This window comes from Myodes glareolus, chromosome 7 (assembly GCF_982192425.1).
Source record: "Myodes glareolus chromosome 7, mMyoGla1.1, whole genome shotgun sequence".
In the NCBI taxonomy this organism is placed as follows: domain Eukaryota; kingdom Metazoa; phylum Chordata; class Mammalia; order Rodentia; family Cricetidae; genus Myodes; species Myodes glareolus.
Genome location: NC_142032.1, coordinates 80,924,276 through 80,936,456, shown reverse-complemented (window position 1 = coordinate 80,936,456; position 12,181 = coordinate 80,924,276). Strand labels below are relative to the sequence as shown.

Here is a 12,181-nt window from a genome sequence, read left to right as displayed (position 1 = left end):
AACTTATTTACAATGGATTTTTTTTTTATTTTTTCAAAGGCACAAACTTCCCTAACTTCCCCCAAAGAGTTCTACATTAAAGCTGCAGCTGATTTAAATTCTAGGCCCACAATAACCATTTACTATCTAATCCTTGTCAGGCTGGGCAGCACAAGAACTCACCTCTGCTATGCCGTAGAGAGGGTCCACTATCTCCTTCTCAACAAAGACTTCGTGCTGGGAGAGCTCAAGAGCCAACTGGTTCTCAGCATCGCCACAGGTCTCCAGCATCTTCCTTTAGAGACAAGACACCAAACAACCATGCACTCATTAAACAGGTACCAAGTGATCACGTTGCATTCTGCTCTGTGACAGGAACATAGCAGGGCACTACCCAATGCAGCCATTATGATGTATGGACATGGGCTATCACCTAAAATACAAGTCCAGATTTATGCTTTAAATAAAATGAACTGAGACTGAAGGGTGGCTCACTGATGCAGTTCTGACCTGAGAGCACAGGGCTGAAGGGAGGAGGGAAGGACTATCTCTGGCACATACTTAATGCATAGGGAGATAATGTGTTAACAGTGCAGTCACAGCTCAAAGAATCAGGTTCTCATGTCAGGTGAAAAGAGTGTTCTCAAAATACCCTGAAAAATTTTAACATGTGCAAAAGGTCACTCACTACATGTGTCCGTTATTGCATCTGGCTTTAGCAACGCTTCCTCTAGAGTTAACACCAAAACTGGGTCTCCAGCTTACCAAGTATAGATGTTGGTTTCTCCCCAACACCACACAAAAACAAGGTTCTCAGCTGCAGAAGAAGTGGCTGACTAAATGGGCCAAGAACATAGTGCTACTCAAACATCATACTTCCTTTTTGTTTTCCTTAAATACACACAGCTTATATAACCCCAAATACATGTGCAAATATGCAACTCCATTGGCTCATGCCTCCCTCCTGCCTGTCTTCTGCACCATGCCCCTCCAGCAGAACTCTTTTGGCAACAGAAAGGGTGTGGTGTGGTGAGAGGTGGCTGTGGTATCACAGCCAAGCTGAAGAGTTTGAATGCAGGCCTTGTACTCTGCAGCTGTGTGGTCTCAGGCAGTCTCCCTGCCCTTTCTCCTGCCAGCATCCCTCATCTGTAAAATGGAAGCATTAGTACTGCCTACTTCCTAGGTTGTTTTGAAGGCTAAGTGAACTAATACTTGGAGAGAATTCAGACTGGGCTTGTACACAGCATCACTGCTGTGAGGAAAATGACATCAGCACAAGGAAGCAAAGATGAAGACACGCACTGGTTTTAATTTAAAAAGTCTTGAAGAAAAAACTTAAAATTTTCTAAACACACACACACACACAAAGTACAAGAGCGCACGCGTGTGGTGATAAGCATTCCAATTACCCAGATAAAATCGTTATATATCATACCACCATAGACCCATAAGTATACAATTATATATGTGTCAATTAAAAATAAATATATGTTAAAAAGAAAATAAACTAGACATAACATTTTGAAGATAAAACAACTACCACATAAGCCACATAATTCAGGAAATGCATTCTTTTGAAACCACTACCTTTTGTGTTTTGATGACCATACTTAAAGTCAGTGACTCTGAAGGACCGAGAAGGACTTGTCAATACTAACTCACAGCCTACACTGGCATGGGCAAGCGTACAAGTTCATGTGTAAACATGGGGAACACATCCTGACTCCCTGTGCATGGTTCCTTTTCTACCCAATTCCATCCAAGCTTCTAATAGAGAAAGACATCCCCAATACCCCAGCCCTAGGTGCTGCTCCCCTGATGGAAGAGACTCCACTGCTGTGCTCCCAATTCCTATGGTGGCTGCCAGACACAGCAGCTGTGTACTTCCCCCAGACTCTGGGCCAAGGGCTCTCCAGAGCACCACTCTTACCCCAGAAGAGACTCTTCTAGCTGGGCTGAAGCCTCTTGCAAGTTCTGGGCGAGCGCTGTCAGAGGAAGCTTTTTCTGGAAGGCAAAGATAAGGTGGGTTTTTATCTGCTGTTCACAGCCATTCTCATTGGTCTGCTTCAGGTCACTCTGGGTACCCCTGCCCTCCAGGAAATCTGCAGAAGGAAAAGAGTTGTCCCTGTAGCTCAGCCTGTCCTTGGACTAAATTAACTCAGGTGTCTTGGAACACAAGGTGTGTTCAGCACACGGAGTGTGCCTCCCACATGGGGAATGACCAGCACGTGGTGTGTGTCCAGTACATGGGGAGTGGCGAGCATAAGGGGTGTGCTCAGCACACGGAGAGTGCTCCCACAAGGGGTGTGCTCACCTGGGGCTCAGCGGCTGCTACTGTGGCTGCTGCTGTTATTGTTACTAATTAATCAGGTGCATAGAGGTGCAGATAACTATTACTTATCTGAAATCTTGGGACCACAAGTGTTTTAGATTTTTAGACTTTGGAATAGGTGCACTGCCTTTACTGACTAAATATCCTGAACATGAAAATCTAAAATGTGAAATGGTCCAAAATCTGTACTCATAAAGGTTTTGATTTCAAAACATTTTGGATTTTAGATTTTAATTTAATTAAAAATAAAAATCATTAAAAAATAATTCATCTGCTGTGTGTGGGAGGGTATACCTGCACTGACGCCAATGTGGAGGTTGGAGGACAATTTGTGGAGTCAATTCCGGAACTGAACTCAAGTCATCTAGCATGACGGCAAGCAACTCTACCAGCTGAACCATCTTGCTGGCCCTTGTTTGTTAACAGGGTCTCCTGTATCCTGAGCTGGCCTTGAACTTACTATGTAGCCGAGGATGACTCTGAACTTCTGACACCTCTGTCTCAACATCCCAGAGTGTTAGAATTACAGGTAAGAACTGCCACACCCAGTCTGGTTCTGGGGACTGAAATCAGGGTTTCATGCATGCCAGGCCAGCCAGCACTCTATCAGCTAGGTAGCAGAGTCTCAGGGTTTCAGATTGTGTTCTATGAACAGAACTTGCTCTCTAAATACCATCACAAATAAAAGCAATAAAATGCTCAACTTCAAAACTTAAGCTAGAACATTCTTAATCTGGGTCTTGATTTGGCTATAATCCTAAAATTCAGCTTTAAATATCTAAAAATAGATGAACAACTTTTATGGTGTTTCTAAGTACAAAGCCAATCATTTTCCTATCAGAGATCTGTTCTTTATCAGCAACAGGATCATCTGACCAGGGGTGAAATGGCTAGCCTGGAGCCTCCCAGAGGGCGGAAGTGCAGACCTCACTACTCATCAGCAACACAGCCCCAGTCTGACCGGTATTATCTCAGAGCACGCGGAGAAGAGGCCTGGAAAGTAATAGAGGCTGCTTCTAACAACATGGCGCTTGCATTCTGCAAAGTCATCTCACTCTGCCTTCCCAGTGAAGAGGACCCTAGGTCAGACACTGCCTATTGCCTGATTGCCTGAATGCACTGGCTTGTGCCATTTGGGAGTCCTTCTAGACAGCCATCCACGAAAGCACCAATAGTGGTGCTCCGGAGGAGGCGGTGGGAGAAACAGGACTGGGACAAACTTCACTCATGCTCTTTTGCGCGTTCTGAATTCAAGTTTATCCACGTGGCTGGAGAGATGTCTCAGCAGTTAAAAGTGCTTGCTGCTCTTCCATATGACCTGGGTTTGATTCCCAGCAACCATAGGAGACCACAACTAGCTGCCAGGCTCTCAGAACAGAAAGATCTGAGCATTACTGAGGATAATTCATGGTTTGGGTGAGCTCCTTTCAAAAAGAGATGAAATGGAAGATAAGCATAGTAATCAAAAGAGACAGACTTCATGCAATTCTAGAACTCCATGGGTCTAGGAGGGGAAAAAAAATCATAATGAACCTATTTTAGAAGTGCCATTCATGATTCCTGACTCTACAGCCGTGATCCTGTTTCCTGAAACACATAAACAAGGAAATGCTGCTGAGCGAGTCATCTTATCAATGACACTCCACAGAGACGGCTCAGCTTCCAGGGGTGAACAGCTCTCCCGTCATCAGGGAGGAACGGAATGGCTCTCCGTTGATGATGTATATGGCAACTACACAGAAAGGCCAGCCGAGCGCTCTTAAAGGCTCACTTCATGAGTTCTGCTATGTCCGCTCGGGCTCACAGAGCTGAGATAACTACTCTCCGCCTCTCTTCCCACCCTTTGTCTCCTCCCATGTGGTGGAACTATTGCTATGCCCTTGGGAGCTGTTTCCTGGAGTCCCTCTCCATATGCTCTCCTGAGGACTCCTATTTTCTCATCACTGTCATGGCAACTCTTCTTGACTCTCCTCAGAGCCTTTCATTTGGCACAATTGCTTGAAGCTGTATATAAAAACAAAAAACAAACTAAGGTGTCAGACATCAGGATGAAGCCCTTGCTCTTCTTGCTGGCATGTTCCCTCCACTACCAGTACCACTACCAGTAACTCTCCTCTCAGTCACTGACTACTTCCTTTGCTATCTGTCCTCAGACCTCCCATAACATCCTATGCACGTTTTATTCAGTATGTTGTTTTACAATTACTCAGTGGTGGCATCCATCACCCAGCTGGGCCATGAGCACATTCATCCAGTTTTATCTCTAGCACTCAAACACGCTAGGTATTTGATAAAAATTCTGTTTGCTTTTAATGACTAGGTATGGCGGTTGGGAAGCCAATGGAAACAAATAGGACATGGCTGTGTAAAGGACAATGTTATATTTAGGGATTGCTGGTATTGTGTGGCTGGACTGCAGTGGGAATGAAGGAAGCAAGGGACAAAGAAGCTGCAAAATGGAATTAGAATACAAAGAGTCTGACTGTATTCTAGGCAATGGTAACCAGCAGAGCCTCTCAAGAGGTCCCACTTGTTTTTCGGACACCTCCTTATGTCCAGGTACGCTGCCAGCAGCACAGAATAGTCAGTATCTTCCCACCTTGGCGACTGACTCTGATAATCAGACTGAAGCCTGACTAGAAAGAATGAAAACTGGAGGCAGGAAATGGTTCAGAAGGGAACTGGGACGACAGCCCACACAGTTCAGTTCAGGTATTCATGATAACCAGGTCTCACCTTAAGGAGCAGGTAGGGATGAGGCAGGGTTGAGGAATTTTAAAGATATCCACAACGAGAGTCACAGGGCTGACTAGCAAGGCAGCTACAGGAGGGCGGAGACAAGGATGGAAGGTCAGCGGAGCAGAAGCCAAGCTAGAAGAGGAGCAGTGGGAACAGAAGCAATGACTCGGTCTGTCTCTGAGAGGCAGACCAAAGCAAGCATTCCTGGACCCAGAGGTGTATGCAAATGTCCACTCGATTCACATAATTGCAGAATCCTAACTATTGTGCAAGGCTGGGAAACCTTATGGTCAGATGCCCTGTAAGTAACTGTGGGAAACAAAAGAAGGGTGACACAGATGTTTCCAGACTAGCTCTTCCTTCTGTTGATGGCTGGTGACTAACAAAGCAACAGACACTAGCTTCCCGGTGCTCCACTCAACTGTCATTTTAATGTGGCTCCAAGATGCATCTACTACTCACATGTCTCCTCTCGGCATCGGTGCCGTGCTGACCCTGGAAGCACGCTATCAAACGCTTATGGGAATGGTGGCACATTGACCGCACAGTGTCCAGGCGCCGTTCAATCTGTCAAAGAAGAGACAAAAGGTCTTAAGGAGAAATTCAGCTTCTTCCACGTGTGGTGTGTGTACAGAGGTAGGAAAAGCAAACTGCAGTGAAACTTCACAACTCTTGGGTGTTGACAGACAACCCCTATTCACTCACACCACAGTTCTTACTGCTGACACTTGATAGTCCTGGGTTGCAGGAGGCTGTCCTGTACACTGTGGTGTGTTCAGCAGCATCTCTGGTCTCTACTTATCAGATGCAAGGAACACTCCCCTCCTCAAGATGTCAATATCTCTAGGAAAGCAAGAGCTGGCTTCCTTACACTGAAATGTTCTAGAACCCTCCAAAGCTGAACCTGTTCCAGCTAAAAAGACAATCATGACTATGTCTACGAGGCCAAGAGTGATGGTCAGTTTACTGGCTAGAGCACCAACAAAGCTCTGGCCCATTCAAACAAACTCCTGTCTAGGGTCACATGGGGAAAGTCAACAGGGACACCAGAAGCACGGGCAAAGGGGTCTTCCCCACGGGGCAGCAGACCCACAATCCATGTAGCACAATTGAAACAAGACCAGTATCAAAACCTTCCATACTAGGTTTCAGGTAGGTTTGGGGTTCTGTTTTAAAGACTCCCCACAGTAGAACGGACACCCGGCAGTAAGAAATACTGACCCAAGGACCCAAACATCTTGAATAGTCTCCCAAAATAAGACTGCTGGAATATAGCTGTTTATGGCAAAGAGGACTGCTTGTTACAGGAAGGAATGCCAAAAATGTTTGTTCTGATGACTCATGAAGAGTGAGAGCAAGCCTCAGGGATGCTTTCTAGTCTAACGAGAAATCAGCAAATTCAAAGCAGAATACATTTTGATTCCTAGCTGCTTTGTGGCTGTTTCTCAAAGATATTGGGCACTAGATGCTTCTCTTTCAGGACTGTGACCTGCAGACAAGCTGACATTCAGGAGCATGTGCTCAGCACTTCCCCATGCACAGTGGCCACAGGTCAGAGCACCAGAGAACTAGCAGTCTCCATTTGCCACCAAGAGCAAATGAAATAATTGAAATCCTGGCACTTTTTACCAACATGTCAACTCCATGAGGACAGGAACCCTGTCTGTTTTGTTCACTGGTTTCCCCCAGGTGCCTGGTCCAGTGGCTGCCGCAGGATCAGAAAGGTCTCTACTTTTGACTATGGTAGACAAGTACCTAGTACCCTCCTGTGCCTGGTGTTAGGAAAGCAACAGGGAATACAGTACAGTCTCTGCCTACTGGGATTTACAGCCTCCTAGGGCAACACCATGCTACTAAAGTAAAAGGCAGCTCCGGCAGAGAGAGAGATGGGGGAAGAAGGCAGTGTTACCTCAGAGGCAGGCTAGCAATACATACCTGGTAGCCTGGAACAGAGAAAGAGCAAAAGTAAACCCCTCTCTCAGGCTCCAGTGTCAGGACTTCCCACCATTTGGTTCATGCTCTCACAAGTCCTCCCAGTAAGCCCATGGGGTGGAGACTGGGGGAAACTGAGGCACTGGGGGACTAACTCAAACCTAGGCCACAGGGCCAGCTGGAGGCAGACCTGGCAGTGGAGTTAGCACTGGGAACCACTTTTCCCCCTTCAGGTTAAAAACAGCAGAAAAGAAAAAGGGAAAACATCTGTAGCACTTACAACAAAGAACAGTCTGTGTTACCAAAGCAGGGTGGTCCAGCGGGGGCAAAGCTTTCACACCCCATAGACAATAATGAACAGCTACCTCTGAGCGCCATCAGGCCTTGACTCTCTGATCTCAGAACTTCAAGGATTAAAAGAGATAATGTGTATTACTGGGGCCGAATGGCATGAAAACCTAGCTAAGACTTGGCTGACACAAACAGTACTTCAGGAAGTCAGAAAATGAATTTAAAATACGTGCCCTGAACTACGAAATGTCAAGAATGTAATTCTCTAACAAATCTTTTGTGTTGTTTTCTGACACAAGGTCTCATTACACACACACACACACAGAGAGAGAGAGAGAGAGAGAGAGAGAGAGAGAGAGAGAGAGAGAGAGAGAGAGCGCAGAGGCTGGCCTTGAACCTAGAATCTCCCTGCCTTTAAAGACTGGAGGGAGAACACAGGCTTGGCTTGCTCTAGGGTCTAATCCTCAGCACCAAAACCCAAATCAAGCAGCCCTCCATATCCATGGTTTAACATCCTTATAGTTAGCCAACTACAGACCAGAAAACATTCAAAGCAAAAATGTTTTCAAAAGACCATGTGTGCACTTCTCATTGCTGTTCTCTAAACAACACAGCACAAGAACTCTACACACGGCACTAGCATCGTTCAAGGCGCTGAGTAACCAAGAGGGGGTTTAAAGTGCAGACGGGGCTGGCATGAGACTCAGTGGCAGAGCACTGCCTACTATAAGTGAATAAATAAATAAGAATGCTATCTAAAGGATGTCGTACGAGCTAAATTCAAATGTTGCATTGTTTTGTACGAGAACATCTAGAATTAATCTGTCCATGGAAACCGAAATGACTATATTCTATCTGCAGGCTGCTGACACAATTTGAAATGTCTGGCAGGCTGTGATGGAAGCCCTTTTCTGACTCAGGAAGGGATGACAGTCTGCTGGGGCCAGAGACTCACTTGAGTAGACAGACTGCTGTGTAAGTTAAGGAACCACAAGGCGAGCAGGCAGGACGGGCAGCTTAACAAAGACTCCACGCAGTCAAGGCTCGCCCTCCCTGAGCCTTGTGAAGTGGGTGGAGATGTGAGCAGAAATGAAGCATAGAAAGGCCCCAGTGTCTTCTCCAAGACCAAAGACAGGGAAACATATTGACAGACAGACTAGAGTGGCCCTGGCCAAAGTATCCTAGGTCTGAGCTGATGACACAGTGTGCCCCAGACCTCCAGCTGGTTATGCTAGATCTAGCCATAACAATACAAGCCTAAATCCTGAGACCAGAGCAGCCCAGAGATAGGGAGAAGCAGCAGGAGCAGGAGAGTCTCTCTAGGTTAGAGTCAATGGGGCCTCTAGCAGTGGGCAGGACCTGTCCCATCAAGGGCAGCATCACAGCAGTGGATCAGAGTGCCAGCCTGCCCAGGGCTTGTGGTCAGGCCTGGGGACTGACCCGGCCCCGCCCCATCCCCAAACCTGGAGCTTGGGAGCAGGAACTCCCAAGATGACAGAGGGTTTCAGATCCCCTCCTCTCACCATTCCATCTCATGCTTCTCTGTCCCACTCAATCCCACGCTAATTCAGCTATTCTGTTCCACCTAGGAAAGAGGAAGTGAAAGGAAGGCCTCACAAGTGCCAAGTCTCACCATGTCTATGTCACCCCCCAGTCCCCAAGCCCTCCCTTCTAACTATCTGCTTTGTTGGGTTTGAACCAAGGGCTTGTGTATGCTAGGGAAGAGCTTTACCAGAGTCACACTGCCAGCAATAGACTTATTATTTCATTTCATGTTTTTAAAGAGATTGTTTTAAGACAACTTTATTTTGACAGGCCTGGAGGTGTAGACCTCATGGGAAGCTAAGGTAGAAGGGCAGACAGTTCAAGGACTGGAAGGGCTACAGAGTAAGTTTGAGGCCAGCCTGGGCAAAGCAGGAAGACCTTGTCTCAAAAACGAAAATAGTTAGTAGTGTAGCTCTGTGCTAGAGCACTCGCCCAACATGCATGCATGCAACTGACCTGGGATGTGATCAGGGAAAAAAATGTATTTTGTTACCTGTAGCAGATCTTCACTCAGGACTTCTGTTTTCTCAGCTCTATGGGAAAAATGAAATTCAGAATTAGAAGTGCAGGAAAAGCAACCTGTGAAACTTAAAAATGGGTAATTGGGGACTTCCAACCAAACAAGCAGGAGGAAACTTACATCACAGGGCAACTTAAGCAAAACCAAAGGAAAACACACGAACATACTGAGCAGCGTTCCAACAGAAGACCACGGTGTGGGGTTGTGGGGAGTCTCACTCACAGCCTTTCTCCAGGGTTGGTCACACAGCATTCCAGACTGAGTCTGTGTGACCAGAGTACAATCCTGCATTACGAAAGGCCTACACAGGCCATGCTTTGAGAATCATCTTCTGAAGGTTCAACTTCAGGCACTAAAAAATGATCAATCTAAGTTTCCATGCCAGCCCTATTGAGAGAAGTCTGCCCTGACTCTCTAAAGCTTGGACCTCACACACCACAGTGGCAAATGCTCCTCCTTTCTTTAATGTCCAAAGGAAAGGAAGTTCTTTCCCAGCTCTGTCTTTGCAGTGCTCTGCTGTGGGAGCTCCTTCTGTCAATCACCTAGGTTACAACATAGGTTTACAGAAAATTAGAACACAAAAGGCACAAATTAGGAGAGATGATTGTGGATTCTTAATGGCTTTCAAAGATTGTTAGGAGATATTTCCAGACTAGCTGTTGGGATAACACCTGACCTACTAGTTCATTTAAACAAAATCTTATATGGTGACAGACTTAAATAGTCCCAGAGAATTAACAGCTGAAAGCAGAAAAAGAATTGATGATAGTTGAAGAGAAATTACAGGAGGCAAATGTAAATAGAGTGAATCCAAATCTTAGTTGTATTCTAGTCATATTGCCTTCCAGAACTTCCCCTACAGGAATTTTAATGCAGAGTAAAGATATTATCTTAGAATGAATCCTTTTACTACATACACCAAGGAAAAAATTAAAAACTTATGTGGAAAAAGTCTCTGAATTAATTATAAAAGAAAAATTGAGACTTCGTCAACTAGCAGGTATAGACCCAGCAGAGATTATAGTTCCTTTTACTGCTGATGAAATTAAAAAATTATAGAAAGACAATGAACCTTGGCAAAGAGCTTGTGCCATTTTTTTGGGAGAAATTAATAGCAATTATCCAAAAAGTGATAGAATTAACCTTACAAAGAGAACTACTCGGATTCTTCCCCAAGTTGTACATAATGCACCAGTAACTGGAGCCCAGACATTTTATATAGCTGCAAATAAATCAGGAAAGGCAGGTTAAAAAGCAGAAGAATTAAGTAAGGTGGAACAAAACCCTTATAATTCTGTCCAAAAGGCAGAATTATATACTATTTTCATGGTACTAAGGGATTATAAAGAACCTCTCAATATAGTTATTGATTCACAATATGAAGAAAGAGTTGTCTTTGCATATTAAAACTGCTGAATTTATACCAGATGACACAGAATTGACTTCATTGTTCATATAGGTTCAAGATATAATCATGAATAGGCTTTGACCTATATATATAACACACATCTGATCCCATATGGGTCTGCCAGGTCCTCTAGCACAAGGTAATGCAGAAATTAATTGATTATTGACTGGAAGTGTGCTGAAGGCCTCAAAATTTCATAAGAAACATCATGTCAATAGCAAAGGTTTAAAGAAAGAGATTTCTATTACATGACAACAAGCTAAGGAGATTATAAAGAGATGCCCTACTTGCTCTTTCTACAACCAAACCCCACTATCTGCAGGGAGTAACCCAAAGGGTACTTTTGAGAAATGAGATCTGGTAGATGGATGTGTTCCACTTTACAGAATTTAGAAAATTAAAATATGTATACCACATATTTTATTCAGGTTTTCAATGAGCAATTGTCTTGAGCTCGGAAAAGGCTGACTCAGTAATCACGCATTTATTAGAAGTTATGGCCATCATGGGTATACCTGCACAAATAAAGACAGACAATGGTCTAGTATATGTGTCTAAGAAAATGAACCAGATTTTGTTTATTATAATATAAAGCATATTACAGGTATAGCAAACAATCCTATAGGTCAGGCAGCTATAGAAAGATCAAATCGAACTATAAAGGATATGCTAAACAAATAGAAAGGGATGGAAAATACCCCCAGAAATAGATTGCATAATGCTTTATTAACCTTGAATTTTCTTAATGATAATGAAAAAGGAACAACAGCAGCAGAGACACTGAATAATAGAAAAAACTTCTGAATTAAATCAGTCAGTAAATTTCAAGGATGCGCTGACCTCACAATGGAAACCAGGAGATGTGCTACGCTGGGGAAGGGGTTTTGCTCTTGTTTCCACAGGAGAAGAGAAGTCATGGAGACCATCAAAATTGATAAAGATTCAGTTTGAAAAAGAGAAACCTCTTGAGAAAGAGAAATGACGGCTTTATCCACAGAGGTGACAATCATACAGGTGGTAAGAAAACCTCATAATGGTTGGGGCATGGTTCTGTTCTTGTTTTTTCAGGAAAATATTCGAGTGGCGAGACCTTGGACATCTAGATGCCTAAAGATAAAGATATCAACAAGCAAAAAGAAATCTGCCTTATGATGCTGTATTATCTACATGGTAAAATTTGGAGTTGGACAATGGCTATCCTTCTCTAAATCCAAGCATATTATTAAAAGAAAAATTCAGAATTTCTGTCTCATGTGAAGAAAAATTCAGAATTTCTGTCTCAAGTGAGGAGCCATATGGGATGGGACAGAAAGAAGATAGATTTTAAAGAAATATTTTACTTGTCTCCATGCTCATTTTGTTTATATCATATCTTTCACTGAATATGTCTATAGGAATAAATTTTCCACAACGAACAGTAGATTTTCCTGCAGTA

At 44.1% G+C, this 12,181-nt stretch overlaps 1 protein-coding gene across 7 annotated transcripts in view; it reads right to left on the bottom strand.

Annotated features, from left to right (window-relative positions):
- Arhgap17 (Rho GTPase activating protein 17) overlaps nucleotides 1-12,181 on the bottom strand; it is a 92,439-nt gene that overhangs the window by 41,019 nt on the left and 39,239 nt on the right. For all 7 annotated transcript variants that reach the window (XM_048460447.3, XM_048460451.3, XM_048460449.3 and 4 more), the window contains exons 2-5: nucleotides 9,312-9,351; nucleotides 5,513-5,617; nucleotides 1,910-1,983; nucleotides 163-274 (exon numbers count right to left, since the gene is read on the bottom strand). In XM_048460447.3, coding sequence (XP_048316404.1) covers nucleotides 163-274; nucleotides 1,910-1,983; nucleotides 5,513-5,617; nucleotides 9,312-9,351 — 331 coding nt within the window. The remainder of the gene's footprint in view (nucleotides 1-162; nucleotides 275-1,909; nucleotides 1,984-5,512; nucleotides 5,618-9,311; nucleotides 9,352-12,181) is intronic.